At 41.1% G+C, this 19,702-nt stretch overlaps 1 protein-coding gene across 1 annotated transcript in view; it reads right to left on the bottom strand.

The window, feature by feature from the left end:
* ADARB2 (adenosine deaminase RNA specific B2 (inactive)) overlaps positions 1-18,632 on the bottom strand; it is a gene marked incomplete at both ends in the record, with an annotated part of 380,379 nt that extends 361,747 nt beyond the window's left edge. The window contains one exon of the mRNA XM_082617254.1: positions 18,533-18,632. Coding sequence (XP_082473380.1) covers positions 18,533-18,632 — 100 coding nt within the window. The remainder of the gene's footprint in view (positions 1-18,532) is intronic.
* Positions 18,633-19,702: the final 1,070 nt, after the last annotated feature.

The raw sequence follows: 19,702 nt of genomic DNA, 5'->3' as shown, positions 1-19,702 counted from the left end.
TTTACAAACCTGAGCACTTTCTTTTGCATAAGGAGATCCATGTGATTTCAATGTAAAAATATTCCACTGCTTTAAAAAACTACATGACATGGCTAAGCAGTATGAGTGTAAGAAATTTAAGAGAAGCAAAGTTCTCCTTGGGCTATTGCGGTAGTTTTAAAAAAATGAAAAATTAAGCAGTTTCTATATACAGTTGGAGGCCAGAATTTGAAAGCATCAGGGGTCAGGGTCCAGGTCACTTTTGCTCTGGAAGGAGGGGGTCACACAATTCAGGCTGAGTTTATGATCGGCACCATGAAGCACCTCCATAAGCAAGGTGTGAGCCCCTCAATCCAGAAATGGGCGTGAGGAGCAAACAGAATTGAGGCACAAGTTTTTAAAGGCAAATTGCTAATCTTTGTTTCATTTTAAAAACCAAAAGTAAGATAATTCACCTAGTGAGTGTTTGTAGTCTGCTGGGCCTTTGCTTCTCATTGCTGGCTTACTGGGTAGGCATCCAGTTCAGAATGTAAAATGGGATCCTCAAAATTCAGCTTTACATGCAAAAGCCAGGTCTGGGTCCTAACCCACTTTTTACGTTTTTTATTTAAATAACTTGAGCTGGATTTTATTCAATTGGGTACCTACTCTCTTGCTTTTTCTGGTCCTGACACAACCCTATCAGCATGAACCCTATGAAGTGATGCTGGGTGCATGTTTAGAGCTGGCTTTGCCTGGAGAGTCCATAGGAATCAGCTACTTAAGAACCAGATGCTTCATTGAAACTTTCATGTTATATCTTCTCTCATTTTTTCCCCGAGTCAAATAACCTAATTTTTTTCTTCATGTGGTTTGTCATCCTGAACTGATTGCTTCTGTTAGAAAAGAAGTCTCTAACTCTTTGTTTCCCTTTTTGCCTTGGCTACCAGGAAGCTCAGCACTTTATCTCATGTTCAGTTGCCGTAGTCATACTGTCTCCCCAGACTGTTCTTTTCAATCTGAAAGTATATTTTTATCTGCAAAGGTCTACTGTACCTCTGTGTTTTATGGTGACTGTGTAATATTCTTTTTGAAAGTAAGTAGGGTTTAAGAATAAAATTAAAGCCACTAAATACACTTTAGTGTCTTTTACTGTATGAATAATAGATTTTGATTACTTGGTTGAGAAACATTAAAGGTTATTTCATAGTAAATGTAATAATAGAATTCTTTTAAAATTGTGGGTGAAAATTGACTCCGAAGTGCTAGGAAATGTAGGAACGTGCAAGTATCATGATGTTGAAATTTGATCGTCTCCTAAAGAATGCTGACCAGGAGTAAAACAACTGAGCTGGAGGCGACCTGGCCAATGACTTAACAGCCACTTCTCACCAGTGTGGGTTCTATTTTTGCTTTGCTCTATTATTCTAAAAAGGTCCTGAAAAGAAAATAATGTGCTAGTACTTATTTATAAGCTGTTGAAACTAAACCCATTAGTTTTAAGAAAAAAGAGCCTTTATTAGAAGTGAACGGACGGGGCCAGGGGCTGAGAAAGCCAGGCAGTGCTCAGGAAGGCTCAGAACTGGGAGGCTGGACATTGGGTCGAGGCCCCCCTCACCACTGCCCTCCCTCCTCCTCCAGCTGCTGGACCAAGCTCTGGGCACCTTCCTGGACAGTCACATGGCCACCAAGGAGGTCAGCTGCCCATTCTGCTTTGCAGAAGCCGCCGCAGATCCATGGTTCTGGGAGCTGTCACACCCCAGTGCACAGGCTAGTCCTGTTGCCAGGGTCCCAGAAATAGGCAGGCTTCCCTGCCAGGAAGGCAACTTAGATCCTGCTGGAGTACAGACAAGAACACTAAATCTGGTCAGCATACGTCCAATATGGCTGGTGACAGTAATAAAGGTGTGAAATGTATGGCTCTTAGGAAGAAAATAGAAATTTTAGATAAATTCAAAATCGTTACACAGATTACTTAGTGGCAGAGTCTGCTGTGAAGGAGCCTGTGAAACGTTCAGTAACGTTCAGTCATCTGGGCATTCCCTAAGCTTTATCCCACTGAGTGCTGGTGTTAGGTGAGATATTAATGTTTTGTCCCCCAAAGTTTTCAAGGTTGAAATAAGTTTAGAAAACACTGTATGCTTCTACTTGTCTGGGATGTTCTCAAAATGCACTGGACTCTGAGAAGTCTCACAGCAAACCAACCTGCGACATTTATATAAATCAAAATATCCCAAACTTAAAAAAACAAAACAAAACACATCTCACACGTTGTAAGGAACTTCACTTGGAGATTTTACTTTGCGCCATGGGAGAAAGGACCTGCTTTGGCAGACTTAAGATTCACAAATCTCTGAGTATATATCTCTTATGGATGTCAAGGATCTAAATGTAGAGAATATTATAATAAAATGATAATCACTTTTTAAAGTCTAGAAAATAACCTCAAAGTTCACGTGTGCCTTGGATAACTATAAGCTATACCCAAGTCTTTTAAACTCACACTGGGACATATGGAATTGAGAGCACACCTAAAATTCCCTAATGTGTGTGTTTTGTCAAACATGTTCCTTCGATTCTGCTCATACCGTTTACTTATGGCCTCACTACACAGGTGTTACACAGCAACATTTCCTGTGCCTCCACCTGGGTTTAGTGTGCTTTTCTGCATTCATTTTGTTTTTGGTTTTATATTTGGAAAATCTCCGAGCTCTTCTCATTTGCATGTAAGATTTGTCTCATTTCTCAGTGATTTTGGGGCAGAAACCACACCAGCATGTACATGTGGGGGCCTGATGTCCGGCCACTGGAGCCCCTTGAGTCAGGCTGCTGAGGGGTGTGACAAGGGGCAGCTCTTGGACCAGGGGCGGCCGAGCATCTGGCAGCGGACCCGCCTGACCGCGGGCGTCATGGGTGTGGTCCCCCCACCTGTGCCCCTCTCCTCCACCAGGGACTTGGGCTCACTGCACTGGCTCTCTGCTTGCACCCCGGCTCTGAAGTCCTGCTTAGAAATGGTTCCAGTCTCTCCTGACATGGACGCAGACTCAGGGTGGTGTGTGAGAAGCACTGTAGTTTAGTGAGAATTAGACAGATATAAAGCAGGAACATCACACCCACAAATGTATGGTGATATATAGCTCAGGAAAATGTAACAAAGGAGGGAAGGATGTCTTGAGGGGGTCTCTGAGGAACAGTGGGATAATAATAACACTTAGTATTGTTTCATAAGTTATGGGGCATGTGATTGCATGGTTAGCCATCTTAAGTCGGGATGCTTACAAGAGTGAAACGGAACCATGTCTAATCAGTCCTACACTCAGGTGTGTACACAGGCACCACCTGGGCGCATCTGGGCACACGAGTACCCTCCTTAACAACGAGTTGGCGAAGCCTTGACAGTCCACTGAAAACACATTTTGAGAGCAGCTAAGACAGAAATGAAAAGAAGAGGAGTGATGAACAGTGTATAGATTGCTCTTTTTTGGCTCACGCGTGCCTGGTCTCTTGGCAACACTTGCTGACCGTGGATGCTTCCATTTGCAAGGTTATCAGAAAGTTTAAGGCATCCATTATTTTCCTTAAACGAGTCTACACTGAACATTATCCATTTGATCTTCCCATTGATTTAATGAAAGTGATTCCAAAAGCGTAGTACCTTTGTGAAACTTGATAAGGAAAACAATGAACATAACTGGAAGAAAAATCAGCACTCATATGAATGAAATGCAGGAAGACGTTAATGAACAAACCTAAATTTCAAGCTCAAGTTTTCTACCTTCTTCAGCTCAGAGGGGCCTCAGCTTCAAGACTGACCAGTACAGGGTAACTGATTCATTATCATTCAACTTGCATAAAAAGGCGAAGTCACTTAAAAAAAATAAGGCAACCAAGAGAAGAAAAGGAACCAAAATACTGCAAGAGGCGAAAGTTTACTGTGTGTTTTAAGACCAACAAATGTTAATGTTTATGTAAAAGAATTAGGAAAGAACAAGTATTGAAAATAAACTTTGAAAATATAAGCTCATTATCAGAGTACTTTCTAAATTTGCCCATGCATTTTTTTATCTGTAAAGATTCTACTTATACTAAGTGACCTGGCTTTTCCATATCTGTGACATGGTGTGCAAAGGCACACAATTGCACCCACACTGTCACACACACACACATGCACACACGTGGAGACACTCAGATTAGGGACAACTTCTATTATAAGTCAATTGGGAGTTGGAAGATATTTTTGCAAATAGGGAATGTTATGCATGGTTGGTACATCAGCAGGGAAGTTCACAGAAGCCTGTTTAAGCCGCATACACTGCCTGCCACACGTAACCTGAGTCCCAGGTATGATGCTGTTGAAATGCTGCATCCGTGTCAGACCTGCTCTGAGCCGGGGGCTCAGAGGCCCTTCCATTGGGCACAGCCTGTACTTTTATCCACCCTCAGCTCCTCCCTTGACCCCTCCAGCTCAGGGTCTGGAGCCTCCATCAGTTCCACAAAATGATTGGGGAGGGGTCTAAAGAAATCTGCTCAGGCCACTCTCCTCTCAAGGTAAGTGGCACGAGGCAGCCTCTCATTCTCACTGCTGAAGGTAAGGGATCCAGATTCATTCTCCAGTTATAAACACAATGTCACCAAAAACTGGTGGTTTGTTTACAAAGAAATTTTACAAGCCCAGAAATCTACCTGTGTGTGTTTATGTAAAATGATTTTATAAATAAGACGTTGAACAGATGGGAAGAGCAACTTCAGTCCATTTTTGCCAGTGGAGTTGCATATATTCCCTTAATGCTAATATTCCTTTATTACATTGGCGGAACAGTCTGCTTACTTAGGAGGGTCACCGTTATTTAACTGTTTTGTTTCAAAGTTGATACTTCCAGGATCAGTAGTCATATGCTGAGTTCAGATGTCCCATTTGACTATTCTCTACCCAAATTTGTTTTGTAATCCACTTTTCATCCATTTACTCAGTGAATTTGAAACAGTACCTATATGTTTACTTGTGGCTTCAAGCTGATTTTGACTTTGTACAGACAGCACAGACTCTGAGCCAGTTTAATCTAGGAAATGGGAACATTAAACGTATCCTTTATGCATGAAAGTTTATGAAAGATATCCTGTGCACAAGCACAGACACACACAAGGTAGTTCAGGATGTTCTCCTTTTAAATCCAGGTGCACAGTAAACAAAAAGGGTATTTAAGTATGATGAGAACATTTTAGAGCGTTCAGATTTAGTTCCAGGGTTACACTGAGTAAAGAATAGGCTTCATTTTCACCGCAAAATATTAACTAATTTGAGTATCACTATAAACTGTGTACTCATCTAGATATACCTTTTTTGTGTGTGTTGTGTATGCAGGTACTGTGTATGCAGATGTGTATACAGGTGTGTATGCAGGTGTTGTGTATGCAGGTGTTGTGTAGGCAGGTGTTGTGTAGGCAGTGGTTGTGTATGTACGGCACTAGGACTTTCTATTTTTGTATTTGATTTTTAAAACTAGAATTTAAAATTTCCTCACCTCTAATATTAATTCATTGTAGTTGTTGAATATTTTTACCTTGTACAACAATTAATATTTATTGTGGAGCAAATGTGTATTATTTAGAAATCTGAAAAATGAAGATAAAAATGAAAAATGTCTGAGTTGGTTGAACCCTCTCTAAGGGTTTCTTTAACCTTCAAATCAGATAATTGTGTTGCTGAGGCTATTTAAGCAAATGAAAGCACAGTTGTTTATAACTATTTCTCTCTATATATGTATTTACATATATGCAAATACATGCCCACAAACACATGTCCTTACACACACACACTCACACACATTACGATATCATGAGCTGGCTTCATGCTCTTCAGCATCCTTGTGAAAACGGGAAGCACAGACCCCACAAGTGCCTCACGTCACGCTCCATGCCACAGCACTCACAGGCACTGGTGACGTTCTCTGAGATGTTTGCTCAGGGGTCCCCAAGTGGCAATGAGCCCCTCTTTCCCAGAGACCATGTCACCTCACCCTCAAAGTCCCCTCCTTCCAGGGACCTGCATGCTCAACTCCACAGCAGGACGGCAGGTCCTCACTAAGAGCATCTGATTGAAAACCACAGGATCCAATTCAGGTTCTCTCACGACCCAGCTCTCAGCAGTAGCCACTTGTCTCGGAGTCTCACTCGCTTCATCCAGAAATAAAGAGGATCTTTAGTTAACCTCTCAGTAAGAAAGGCATAGGACGATTCTAGTCAAGCAGGATAAAGAGCCCTCCGTGGGGTGTGTGTGTGTGCACGCGTCTGTGGGATCCTCCCACCACTTACACTGTGGAAGAGAACCCTCCTTGGAACATCACGGTTCACACACTACCTTTAAGTAGAAATGGGGATCTTCACGGGGCAGGAAAGGAGGACACAAGAGGCCGAATAAAATAAAATCCACGTAGGTTTACATCATCAGATCAGATGGCAACACTCATGACAAAATAATCAAGAAAAAATATTCTGGACATTATTTAATCAAGTCTAACATTAGTCCAATTCTACAAGCATTTCTCATCCACTAGAGATTTTATGGTTTATATACTAGAGATATCATGGTGATGAAAATGCAACATGAATTTTCTGGCCCTTATTGAGGTGGAGGTAATGTTTCTGGAAAGAGGGCACTGATAACCCAACAGTGTGCTTTCGTTTCAGGAAATGTCTCTAAATGTAAAAAGAACAGTGCTTTCTGCTGTTACGGGCTGAGTTCTGTCCCCCACACATTCACACGTTGAAGCCCCAATCCCCAGGACTCAGAATGTGACTGTGTTTGGAGATGGGTCTTTAACGAGGTGATTACAGTAAAATGAGGTCATTGGAGTGGGTCCTAATCCCATATGACTGATGTCCTGATAAGAAGAGGAGATGAGGGCACAGACACACACAGAGGGAGACCATGTGCAGACACAGCGCGAGGCAGGCCTCAGGACAATCCAGCTCTGCTGACACCCTGACCTCCATCTCCAGACTCTAGGACTGGGAGAGAATACATTTCTTTTGTGCTGTTGGTTACAGCAGCCCTAGCTGACTAATATACTCTCTATGTAGACTTTTTTGTATGGTTAACTTAGACTGATAAGTACAAAAAAACTCCTCTATTCTACATTTTATCTTAAAGGTTCATTTATAGGTCACCTAAGTATGAGGATGTTTTGCTAATCACTGAATGACTGTGTATATATATGCACACATATATGTATGTGAATGTATGTGAAATATATATTTATATATCTCACAATCTTATGGTTCAAATATTCTTCCTACTTTATAGATAAAGAAATGGTACAGCAAAGAGAAATTTCTGGAGTAGAACAGTATAAGTGCTCAATAAATATTAGTGACTAATTTTTAGTTCTAATTGTCTATGGGCCAAATGGGCAGTCGGTTGAATGGCCTCAGCACAGCTAATTTACACGTGACTAATCAAGGCAATTTTGTTGAAAGCTCAAGAGCAGAGTATCAACTAAATGAATCTTTCAGGACTTGTCCTCCCTTGTGTTTTGTTAACCTTTTGGGTGAGGCTAACTTTCTGTAAAATAGACACATCCAGGCTCATGAATATTTAGTTCATACACTTTGCCTGGGATGTGGGTAAACTCAACATCGCCCCCTCCTGGACCAGGGAGTTCAGTGATGTCACACCGGGAGTGTCTCACACCAAGTTCCTATTTATTTTATTACAAATATATACAAACGGGATGTAGCATTCAATCCATTGTATGGTTTCAATTTTATCAACCTGCATTTTTTATTGTTTCCCTGATGTTCAAGTTTGGAGACTTTCCTAAGTATCATTATAGACAAATATCAAGTCCTAACTAGTGCAGCCAGCATCACTGTAGCCAAAGTGAGCAGACCACGTAAATCATGTGCTAAAGAATTTTATCTCCTAGTGCTATACACACGTCACCTGCTTAATTAATGTATGTGAAATAGAGAGAGAGATCATTCCAAGGTCATCTAATAGGTAAGAGATAAGAAAGACCAAGAAACCTGCTATGTACACAAAAACAAGGGACAGGATCAATGGCTCATCTTTTCCACAACATATCCTGTGTCCACAGTATTGAGTGGACATGGTGGTGGGAACGCCTCCTATGACTGCTGGGATTAGCCCTGTACCTGCATCACCTCCAGGCAGAGAGATGCCAACCATCCCACAAGTTAGACGCCTGGTTTACTCACTTTCTCAGGCTTGGTGCTAGAATTCTGAACTACACAGATGCACACAATGTTTACCCTCAGCCATGAGGACAGAGTGGAATTTTGTGAAATGAGAAGCAGGATGGTTGGCTGAGTTTGGGGTGGTGCCTGGTCCTGTCTCGAAGGAGGAGTCCGGGCGCTGGTTGCAGGTAGGATCGATTCAAGGACACGTGTGCACCCACGAGGCAGGGGTGTGTGTGTGCCTCTGTGCCCAAGCTGCAGGCACAGGACGGAGAGGTGGAGAAGAACTCCTCAGGGTCAAGGGTTGGGGGGCACCAGTCTCACTGAGAAGCACCTTGGGAATTTGTCTGGGTCTGAGGGTTGCACCTCACCCCATCCACACAAACACCCACGAGTGTGATGATCATCGGCGGGGCTGGTTTGGCAAATGGCAGAATGTGCCTCCCCAGCTTCCGGCGGGGGGACTGTGCACTATCTCTTCAGCATGGACTATGGAGAAGCCAGGGCCGTGTTGAGATGTGCCGGCTGGCTCTTTCAGAACATTTTCCAGAGCTTCTGTGACTGCTTAATCCCTGCCATTTAGCACGATGGCTGACACATAAAGATGTCCCATAAATGTTTGTTGAATGAATACATTCAAATTTCCATAGCAATGGCTTAAAAATAAGTCAGTCAGTGCCCTTTATAAATTGATTCTGCAACAACCATTTATTGATGGTGTACAATGAGAGAGCCTGTGTGCTAATTTCTGGGACCACACCGAGTATATTTGGCCCCTTGAGAAATCACCACGCACACAGACAAACACCCGCCAATCAAACCTTCAGACAATTCCACAAAACAAGAATGGGAGAAGGCACATCCTTCCCTAGTGGTCATCACCCCCAAGGTAACATGAATAACATCCCACTCACACCCCTCATGTGGTTTGTTCCCTGCTGTAAACTGTAGCAGCTCATGCGATCTGTACCCAATCTCCTTAGAAAAGCTTCCCTTTTACTACATTCTGATTATTTCTTTAAACTCATTTCAAAAAGGAAATCAACTTTCTCAGTGAATTTTAATTGAGCAGCTATTATGTTTTGACACTGCGGAGGGGATAAAAAGGCTTAAACCTACAGGAGTTTATATTTTAATGATTTAGTTTTTATACAGGAGGTTTCACCTGCAACGATAAAAGAAATACAATAGAAATTCAATTTTGTAAAATATATGCTAATATTGGGTATTAAAAAAAATTCCCGTAGGACCTAATACTATGTTGGGGTTCTGGTGGTCTGTTTTTGTTCCCTGATTTTACATTTGTGTGTCTATATCCCCAAATCCAATACAAGCTCAGAGAGAAGGAGGACCCTGTCGACTATTTTTTAAAAATCTTTTTAGTTCCTAGTTCTTTGCCCAGTCCAGAGTAGGCACCCGAGGAGACACAATTGCAAATGAATAAAAGGTACTCACACAGGTCCAATACAGCCCTTGTTTGAATACATATGCAATGTTTAAGGCAAACTGCAAACAGAGCAGAACTGGATCTCACGTCCCCTACTTTTCAATCAAGAGCCCTCTCTGTTTTGGAAGATACAGAAAATATGCAGGAAGATGAACTCTGATCAGAGCACAGGAAGAAAGAGATCTGTAAGTTATTCTCTCTCTCCTGTCCCCTCTCCTGTTCAAATCCCTTCATACCACCATGGTTTCTGTTTCTCTCATTTTATGATGTAAGGGGATAGATTAAATCTTATTAGAGGAAAAGACAAAAAAGATTTATTTCACATCTTTATGAAATTTTAAAATTTTAAAAATGTTTTTCTCAACACTAAAAAACATGATCATCAACCAAGTTCATTTTTTCACTATTTCTCAAGGAGTTTGTGCTCTCAGGATTTTTTCTATACTTAATTTTTTAAATGTTTATCTAAAAATGAGTATATATTAGACTTCGGCTGCAGCTGATGGAGAATATTTTAATATTTCAATATTCATTATTTCAATAAATGCTTATATGTATTTTAAATCTTGAGTCTGTCATCTGTATATATTATATGTATATATTAACAGTCTACAGAAAGTGCAATATTTAATAACTTGAACTCTATTCATTATCTACATACAAAAGCCCCAAATAAATTTAACTTCACTAAAAAATACTTGTTTCTCAAGTGATAACAATAAAATGATATGAACTCCACATTTTTTAGATCTAAAATGAATAAACTTATCATACTAAATGCTTAAGAAGAAAATATCTCCCTGGATTTCAGCCAGCCCTGAATAGATCCCCCTGCAGCTCTGAGAAGGGCTGGTACAGTGACACACGTGCTGCCACCAAAGCCACCGTCAGGGGGACAGTATTTGCTCTCAGTTCAGTATCGTTCAAGGGCTGTCAAAGTTACTATATTTCCTGTTCTACTGTCTTAAGAGTACTTTTAAAGCTATTATTTAACCTAGGGACAAAGCAATGATTTTTATTTCAAATTCACTTCTTCTTTAGAAAGAAAATTAGCAGCATGGACTCATTTGAATTAAAAAAATTTCTCCTTGAACCATATGTTTTGAATTAAAAAGTCACTTTCTGTTAGAATCCGGATGGTCCTTTACAAACTTTCATCCACGGTGTGAATATTTAGAGTTAAAACACAAATAAAATATCTTTATGTCTGTGGTTAAAGTAGGCCTTCCGTGCTTTTATTCACCTAAGGAATAGTAAAAGGCAATATTGTTTTGCTCAACATCCAAATTTATTAAAAATATATTTTAAAATTGTACATGGCTGGCAGTCTCTGAGCTTGTGCACCTTTATGTTTCAGCCCGAGCACAGTCTACTAGAAAGAGAGCATGTTTCCTTTAAGGACACATAGATTCCACAGCCATAAGCCAAATGCAGGAGGAGCATCTGTTCCAGACAGGGATGAGTGAGCGCAGCCAGACTTGGGGGTAGAGGAGGTCAAAATCTATTTTGCTGACGTTTCTGTCACGTTTATTAACTTGGACTTTTCCAAAAGCAATTAAACTTTTAGGAAATATTGTGTTAATTTTTAAGAGAGGACATCTGTGTACTTCTGATGGACTTTGATAAAGTAGTTTTTAAATCAATTATTGGTGTCCTAGGTGTACGCTGTGAGCTACTTTATCATGATTCCGAAGTCCTGCTTCTGAGAAACAGAATCGCCCCACTTTTTCTTTGATTTTAACAGAGAAAGTATTTGACTTGGGCTCCAGTTTCAGAGAACTGGGTCCCCCTCTGTCCTATTTTCATGCCATATTTGAGAAATCACCTAAGACATTATACAGTGATGAGGCAGATCTTCTGTCTATCGGTGGTAGGAAACAAGAATTAGAGATTTCATCTCAAATAAATGGAGTGGCAAAGATTAATTAAATCTGTAAAAGTCTCCAAAGCACATCCTAGTTGAAGTATTTAAAGGAACACTTTCTATTGTGTGCGATCACTTGGCAGCCCTGAGCTAACATTTGGATGTACGAGTCACCTCTGTATAGTAGAGAGTCCAGAACGGAAGGTTGGCTAATATATTCTGAGCAATATTAGCTGTATTTATCATTCAAATGGTGAAACAGCAGCAGAAAGAAGCCTCGATCTCTTTTGTGAGAGAGTTCTCTGTGGGCACCATTATAAAAGCCCTTGGTGGAATGGATGTAACCAGATTTTAGCTAAAGTGAACAGGTAATTACACTGGAAATGATAACTGTCCTATTCCACCTTTTGTCTACACCCCAGCTTCTCTCTCCAGTCGTGGGAGGTTTTGATAGTAGCCAGTGTGGACATGAGCTGGAACTTTTTAGCTGCAGGGCAGCCCCTGTGACTATTCACGTTGGGGCTGTGTTAGTAGGTATACAAGCAGGACTGCTCTGTCTGCCTTCTCTGCATCAAAGCAGCCACGTGAAGCCACCTCCAGTCCTGTGATTTTATGTGAACACAGCTTAAAAAAAGCTTTTAAAATTTCACCTCTTAGGGATTCAAAAAAAATGGTCTTAAAATCTAAAAGTCACATGATATGTCTGTTCCATCTTAAATGCTACTCTTTATCATCATTATAAATGTCCCATTTATTGGACACTATTTCCTAATCAAGCAAAAAATGCGCTCTTTAGTATGAATATAAAATTTATATTACCTGCTTGCTATTTTTTGAGATTAAAAAAATTTTTTAACATGAACTTGATAATTTTCATAATTTAAAACAGATGATAGTGAATTTGTGTGTGTGTGTGTTTTATGACACAAAGGGACAGTTACTAGCTGCTTTCTTACCAGAAACCAGATACTAGTTGTATTCATTCCCCATCCATGAAATAATAAAATGAAAATATTTTGCTACTCTTCATAGTTAATACCTGTAACTATAATAAAAGATGACTATATGTCCACAGTGTATGGAGAGAACTCAGGCACTCAGATTAACTCTTTATTTTCAAATAGTTATCATTCTTCAGAAAAAAATCAGCTGTCTTTGCAAGTGGCCAAGTTTATCTTGGGGAAAATTACTGATAGCTTAAAAATCAAACATTTCCACTTCTAGGTTGCCATTTCTTGGATATGGTTCCTGGGAAAATGGATTCACTCACAAATCTGTGGATGGAGGTTTAGGGCTCTCAGAGATACATTTGCTGTGATGTTGCTTAAACATCAGGAAATCAGAGGCAATAGCCCCCGTCCCCATTCCTTTTAAATAAAATAAACAGGGAAATAAAATTTTAATCACCCAAGAGGGATGTTTGGAACCAAGGCAGTCACATATGCAAGTACAAGAGTCTAGGTTTTAAATTTCTCCGTGTGCCCTCCCCTTCTGTTTCTGGAAGTCCCACAGGAGGGTATCAGATTCACATGTGGATCAAGAATTAAGCAGGCGTTTTCCCCTCTTTCTGAAAGTAATGTCCCTTTCTTTGATAGTGATACATTCTTAAGGGAATTATAATATATTAATAGCGAGGAATAAACAATTCTCTTTGCATAATCCAGTATTTCACAGCATGTATTTCTGTATTTCAGTGCAGGAGAACCATTTAACTGAAAAGACGGGTTAATTCGGCTTCACTATTTACAGAGACTCGACAACATGAAACAGGTCTTTGCTGCGCTCAGGCAGTACATATGGCTGTGTGGCTTTTTCTCGTGATGTATAAGCTCATGGATACGCTAACATTCAATAGTTTGACTGTTTTGTGAAGCACATCGTGCTTTTCATATTTCACTTGACATTCACCTTGTTTTCTTTATTCAGTTTAGTAATGGCTAAAATAAGTGCTTTTAAAATCGTGCTTATCATGTGAAAATTTATCCTTTTAGAAATCTTGTTTGCTAGTAATTAAGAGCTCCATTTACCAATGCAGCATTTAGAGATAATATTTTTATATGATGAAGAGCAGAGTAGTATAATTATTTTTGGGTTTATGAGTTGTTCAAAACTGTCCATATTACAAAAACAGTGCTTTCATTTTCTAGCATTTTAGAAAAAGAAGCAGGCAGACATAAAAAATGCTCAAATGTTTCCACTGTCTTCACTGTGTATGTATGTATATAGGTATACACACACAACTACAAACATCTATGGTTTTTAAATTGAACACTGAATGCTTTCAGAGCATAAGTTGTCTCTCCATGCCTCAAGAAAAGAAGAATGCAATTTCCTTATTCTGCATTTCCTTACATAATGCTCTTCTGGGACAGCACTTCTGCAATAACCGAATCACCACTATTTAGCTATGGATACATGAATCTCATATTTTTATTCTAAATTCAAGTTCACTCATCATATCTAATGCCCTTGAAGCAATCTCAAATTACTGCTATTACATGGGTCACTAGAAACCAGAAGTACTAATACAAATTTTAAAAAGAGAAAGGAAGAAGAAGCCCTCACATAATTAGAGGATGGCGAACAGTTTCATCAATTTAATTTTATCACCTAATCCAGCCCTTCCTCTGGAGCTGTGGGCGAGCGAGGCAAGCGGCGGGCGAGCACGGATGCTCGGCTGTGATGCAGGAGTAAGTCCCCAGAAGCCAGGATGAGACCCGCCAGCTACTCTGCCGCTGCGGGGTCTGAGAGCCACAGGCCTCCCACCTTCATCCTTGGCCCATCTTTCTATTTCATTAGCTTTGCACGGAATTCCATTTCACAACAAGCCTGTGTCTGCAGTCCATCTGCTCTACTTACCCTGTTCCTTTTGCCAACTTTTTATCTGCATTTCCCCACGTTCAGCAACCGGCCACTCCTACCTCCTCGTGATTCATCAGCTTACTTCTGCAGAGCTTTACCCGTGTGTTAGCTTCCAAAATTCACCCTCAATTTTCTAAAACTCTGTGTAACTGATCCCCCTGGAACAATACATGAAATTCAAGCATTAACTTAGTTTGCCGTCAAATGCCTCAAAAAGACAGGTGGTGTGTTGATGCTGAATTCAAGGGGACCGGGTTACCAAATGATTGTTTCTACAGCATTTAAAATAGTTCTCCAAAGTTCCCTCCCTTTCTCTGTTTTAATGATTGAGCACTTCACTTAAAACCCTGTCTTCCTGTTTACCTCCTGGAACCAACTGAATTTGTATCAGTACCCAATCCATTTCCTAATATGTTTGTATTGAAAGAGCAATCCTTTTTTATTTCCAGAAATTTCAGTCATTTTATACATTGTATATACTCATGGGTCAAATGTTAAAAACATTTTGTTTACAAAATTCATTTCATGCCAATACACAGCTTCTTTTTGGAAAACTACTCTCACCAGAGAAAGATCAAAAGAAACAAAAGAGAATACATACACTATTTTAATAATTAAAAATACACCTATGAAATTCCTCAGGCATATTACCCTGGAGGTATCCAATGGTCCAGAGATTAACTGATAAAATTTAAGTGACTTATCTTTATATACTACACTGTTTTGATGATGCGGCCTCTTGTGCTGCCTGCTTGGGTTGATACTAATTTAAGAACCCTCCAACCTTTGCCTTTATTATTTAGGGTTAAAATATATACCTTTTACAATATTCACACATTCAATTCTTTTGTAGTACAGGCAGACATTTCTCTAATACAACCACAAACAGACGTGGTTGTGTGCAATCACCCCACATAATTTTACCCAGAACTGTAAAGCAGAGCACAGTGTCCTAGAATTCTCCGAGAGAAATGAGCTAAGTGGGTATTTTGTGTGGGCAGGCAGCAGTCAACTCTCCTAAACTACAAGAGCTGCCAGGGTTTTCTGAAAGTCTTTGCATGAAATAGAAGCAGAATAAACTGACCGGTCTCACATGCTACAGGGGAGATGAACACTCGTTAACCACATGTGTAAAAAAGAAAAAAACCCTGTCCTTTTCACAGATTTTTTTTAACTGCCTGTTTTTTTTCCCCATAAAATTTGACATTTCTTGTTTGTACAGAAAACGTAAAACATTCATAAATAATTTCTAAGGTAAAGTCCCAACTAAAAAATGACACACGGAGAGAAATGGACAGCACTGGGTCCTAATAAAATAACAGGAGGATTGGTGGGTGGGGAGGTTTGCTCAGTATCCTTTTGAAAGTTTATCTGAGAGACAAATGCAGGTCTCGGCTAGGTAATACCCAAAGTCATATTCTGTGACTAAGTTTTATTTTTATTTTTAGTTTTTTTTTGACTTTTGACGATATAAACTACTTTCTGTGTGGTATGGTGACTAAAAAATACCTCCTACAGGAAAAAATTTTACTTCCGAGACTCTGGATCATAGTTAATAATAATGGGAGTATGGTATCAATTCCACACTTATACTGTAGCGACAGAGTTTTTATTTCAGAGCCCATAGATTTTGACAATAAAAAGCGTAATAAAGAAATCATAACAAAGCCACTTTTAGAGAATACATATAGCAAGCCGATAGCACTTCAGCTGACAGCTCCAGGAAACCAAAAGTTATGATGCAGCTTCAAAATGACTCTTGTTCATTAGAATAGGTGGAAATATACTTGTCATTGGCCAAAAAAATGAACATCTATTTTAATTTATTTATTCACATACGAAAAGAACTCCTTCTTTGTGCTCATAATCAGTGGCTTTAGTTACTACTAAGTAGAGCCTTACCAAAATTCCTTAACATCCACCCATACACGTGTGGATTTTAAATTGTGACAAATATAGCGCTTTATTATTAGATAAGCTTAAAAGCTGAGGCTATGCTATTCAATTACTGTTATTAAGATTCATGAATATTAGAACATAATTTAAACTCACTATTGTCCTGATAGAAGAGGGAAAAAAAGCATCCGTAATAACTGGGAATTATATACAAACTGATCTATTCCCAAGAAAACGCAAATAAAGATTTAAAGTGCTCTGTCATTGCTGTTTTCTTTTCGTTTGACCACACACACTTACACTGTTCACTTTTCCCTAAAAAGTGAATACTTAGCAGTTTGATTTGACTCATAGGCCATGATAAGCTGTCGGCAGATGCCATAGGATATTTCACCCCATGGATAAATTTACGCATAACAGGAATTAGCACACACATCCTGATTACCCTTTCCCACTTCAGTTTTTGGCTATAAAAATTAAGAGACTTGGTATATTGAAAACAAAGCATATAAATATTTCATATAAAATTTATTTTGAATTGTCATAGTTAAGTTTATAGCCAATGAAGTCCTCCTTCAGATTTCTTGTCTTCCTTTCCGAAATCGAATGCCTTATAAGCTGGCATGACTGACTTTTCAAGGTACAGAAAATGAATTTGGAGAAAGGCACAAATGTTCATCAGCTTATATTTTCTTTCTATAGGTTTTGCTTCATTGTAAAATATTATTCCATGCTTTTCAATTTTAAATATTTAAATATACTAAATAAAAATACTGGAAAACACAAACTCTTGAAGTACACAAGACAACGTTTCCTTTTTATCTCTTTTATAAGTTATATTCATTATTAAATTCTGTGATTTTTTTCAATATCATTGTCACTTTCTGTTAGCATTATTTTTGGAAGACATTAACAGATCTGTTTCAGAGTGAAATTTTCAGGTAACAAAGTGAAGAGCTGGCATTCATTTTAGCAGCTCAAGAGTTAAACTAGAATTACAGAATCACCTCCTTTGACACCGAAGGCTCTGAAACCTTCCTGGGAAGTTGTCGCCTTGCTCCCTGCCACCCTGACATACAATCATAATTAACGACTGTGTGCTATTGGCATTTATGTCTTCAAACCGCCCGGCTAATTTCTATTATTGGAAGAAGCCGGGAAGGACTCGGGGACTGTTTGAGAGCAGTTAGGAAAAGATAGGGCAGAAGTCCTCTTGGGAGAGGACTTACAACTTCAACCACATCTAACTCTGCACGCTCCGGCAGAGAAACCGGAAAATCTGATACACTTTAGTTGTATCTTTTCAACTGTTCTTTATGGCTCTCTGGTCACTTGAAAAAAAACAAAAAGCACCTTATTTCAAATAATAAGAACTGAACTTTCTCCTGCAGACTCATGATAAGGAGCTGCTGATAACAAGTTCCTCTCTGGGGGAGAGCCGGCAGCCCTGGAAGACTCCTTCCACCCTCCCGTGGAAGGGACACCGGCTAGGATGGCATTTCAAGACCGGCCTCCTCCATGGAGCAGGGCCAGCTGTGCACCAGCCCCTGTGGGAGCCCTGGGCTACTGATGGAACTAACTTCAGGTGACTCCTCTCCAAACAGATCGGTACCCAGGCACAGACACGATGGTGTGTCAGGAGCAACCTGTCATCGGCTGCTTTTTCTCCTTTTCTGGTTTGCAGTTTTTCTCACCTCTAACAAGCTGTAATGCCTGTTTCTCTTTTCATGTATTAATTTCTGCTTATTCCCCCCAGATAAGCCCTGTTCTCTCTGCAGGTCCCCGTGCTTACAAAACAATGGGTACCACTCTAAATAGAAACTGTCAACCAACGAAGGGACGCTGTTTCCCGGGTTTTGCCCACTCCTTCCTCCAAGACAGTTTGCATGGAAAAGCTGGCACGAGGTCCCGTCCCTCGTTCTTAGGGATGCTGGCTTAAGAGAGGGTTTCCTTTGGCCCCCGAGCTAACGTTGCCTCTGCGAGGGTCAGAGGCAGTGCCGGTGGCCAGCGGCCAGGGAGTGCGAGCCCAGGGAGGGCCCGTCAAAGGAACAGCCCCGTCCTCAGCCCCTCTCCTCTGCCTTTTGCTGAGCCCTTTGCTCCGCTGGTTCGCCACCCTCTCTGGGCTTGCGGAAGCCCCGGCATTTACAAAGGGATCTGAACTCCAGAGCCGAGCGCTCTGCTTTGTACCGACCGACACCCCACCAGCATCCTGAAGTGAAGCTGCTGGAAACAGGCAAAGCCCACAGACAAGAGGAGGCGGCGCAGCGCGGAGAGTTCGCGGGAGACAGCGCAGAAAGCCGGCTCCTTACCTTTCCGCTTGGACCTCCTCCTCCTCCTCCGCTTGGACTTGCATTTCAGTTGACTGCTCAGCCCTCCGGACCCTCTGCTGGTCCCCAAGACCGATGCCATGGCTGGGACCCGGTAAGTGGAACAGGGCAGGAATCCTTTCTTCAACAATTTCACCTTTCCTGCTCTTGTCGCCCGCCGCCGTCGCCGCCGGTAAATGCGTCTGCAAATCAGGGAGCAGGTTCACTTTTTAGGACTGAGCACTCAAGCGCTCTCCCGCCCGCCCTCCTCTCTAATTGTTCTCTGTCACTTGTTTCCATCTGGGCTGAGAGCCGCGATCTGAGCTCCAGCGCCAAAGCGCTCTAGGGCCGGAGGGACCGCGAAGGAAAGGTGCGCCCGGCCCAGGCCCCCCTCCTCCTCTTCCCCCTCCTCCTGCCCCGGCAGCCTCTCTTGATCTGGGCTCCAAACGCAGGGTTCTACTTTGGCACCTCTGCTAGTTGTTTGGCACCAGCCACTTTGAAGCCAATCACGCAGGGAGCTTGTCTATTTGCTGCTGCAAAGTCTAATTAGATCCAATCACAACTGTCTGCTGGCTCTGACATCAGCACCATCAGCCCTGTGCATGCCCTGTCAGCTTGCAAACTCAGCTCCCATTTGGACGGATGGAGCTGCCCAGGACCCGTGGAGAGGGAAGGAGATTGCACAGGAGGGAGGGAACAGGCAGGCCGAGCCAGCTTCTCAGGGAGAAGCCTGAGGGGCAGCTTGCAGAGGAATCTACCCCGGATCCAGGCTTCCTGCTCAGACCAAAGGGACAGGGCATTACGCCTCTGTGCGCTCAGAAAGACGCAGAGACTGTATCTCCAACCAAACAGTTTTAAACTAGTTAATCCGCTATAATGCTTGTGTGTCAAGGGGAAAATATCTCACTAAGAAATACCAAGCTCTCACTTCCTCAGGAAGGGGCTAAGATTTGCAGTTCCCCGGGAGACAGCCTCTTAGGGGTATTCATTTTTCAGAAACTGCATGTTTGTCTGTTTGCTTGTTCTGTTTCTTCCTTCATATCCCTTGGCTGTTACCTCTTCACAAGAGAAATACTGCATAAAGACGTAGGTGTTCGGATCTGAGTCTGATTTTTAAAGCGAGGGATTTCAGTAGGTTGCTCTATTTAGGGAACAATGAAATGAAAGGCAGAA

Source organism: Mesoplodon mirus (genome assembly GCF_964341445.2).
Source record: "Mesoplodon mirus genome assembly, chromosome: 4".
Lineage (NCBI taxonomy): Eukaryota > Metazoa > Chordata > Mammalia > Artiodactyla > Ziphiidae > Mesoplodon > Mesoplodon mirus.
Note: the sequence above shows the minus strand (reverse complement) of the source record. Positions and strands in the feature narration are given on the sequence as shown.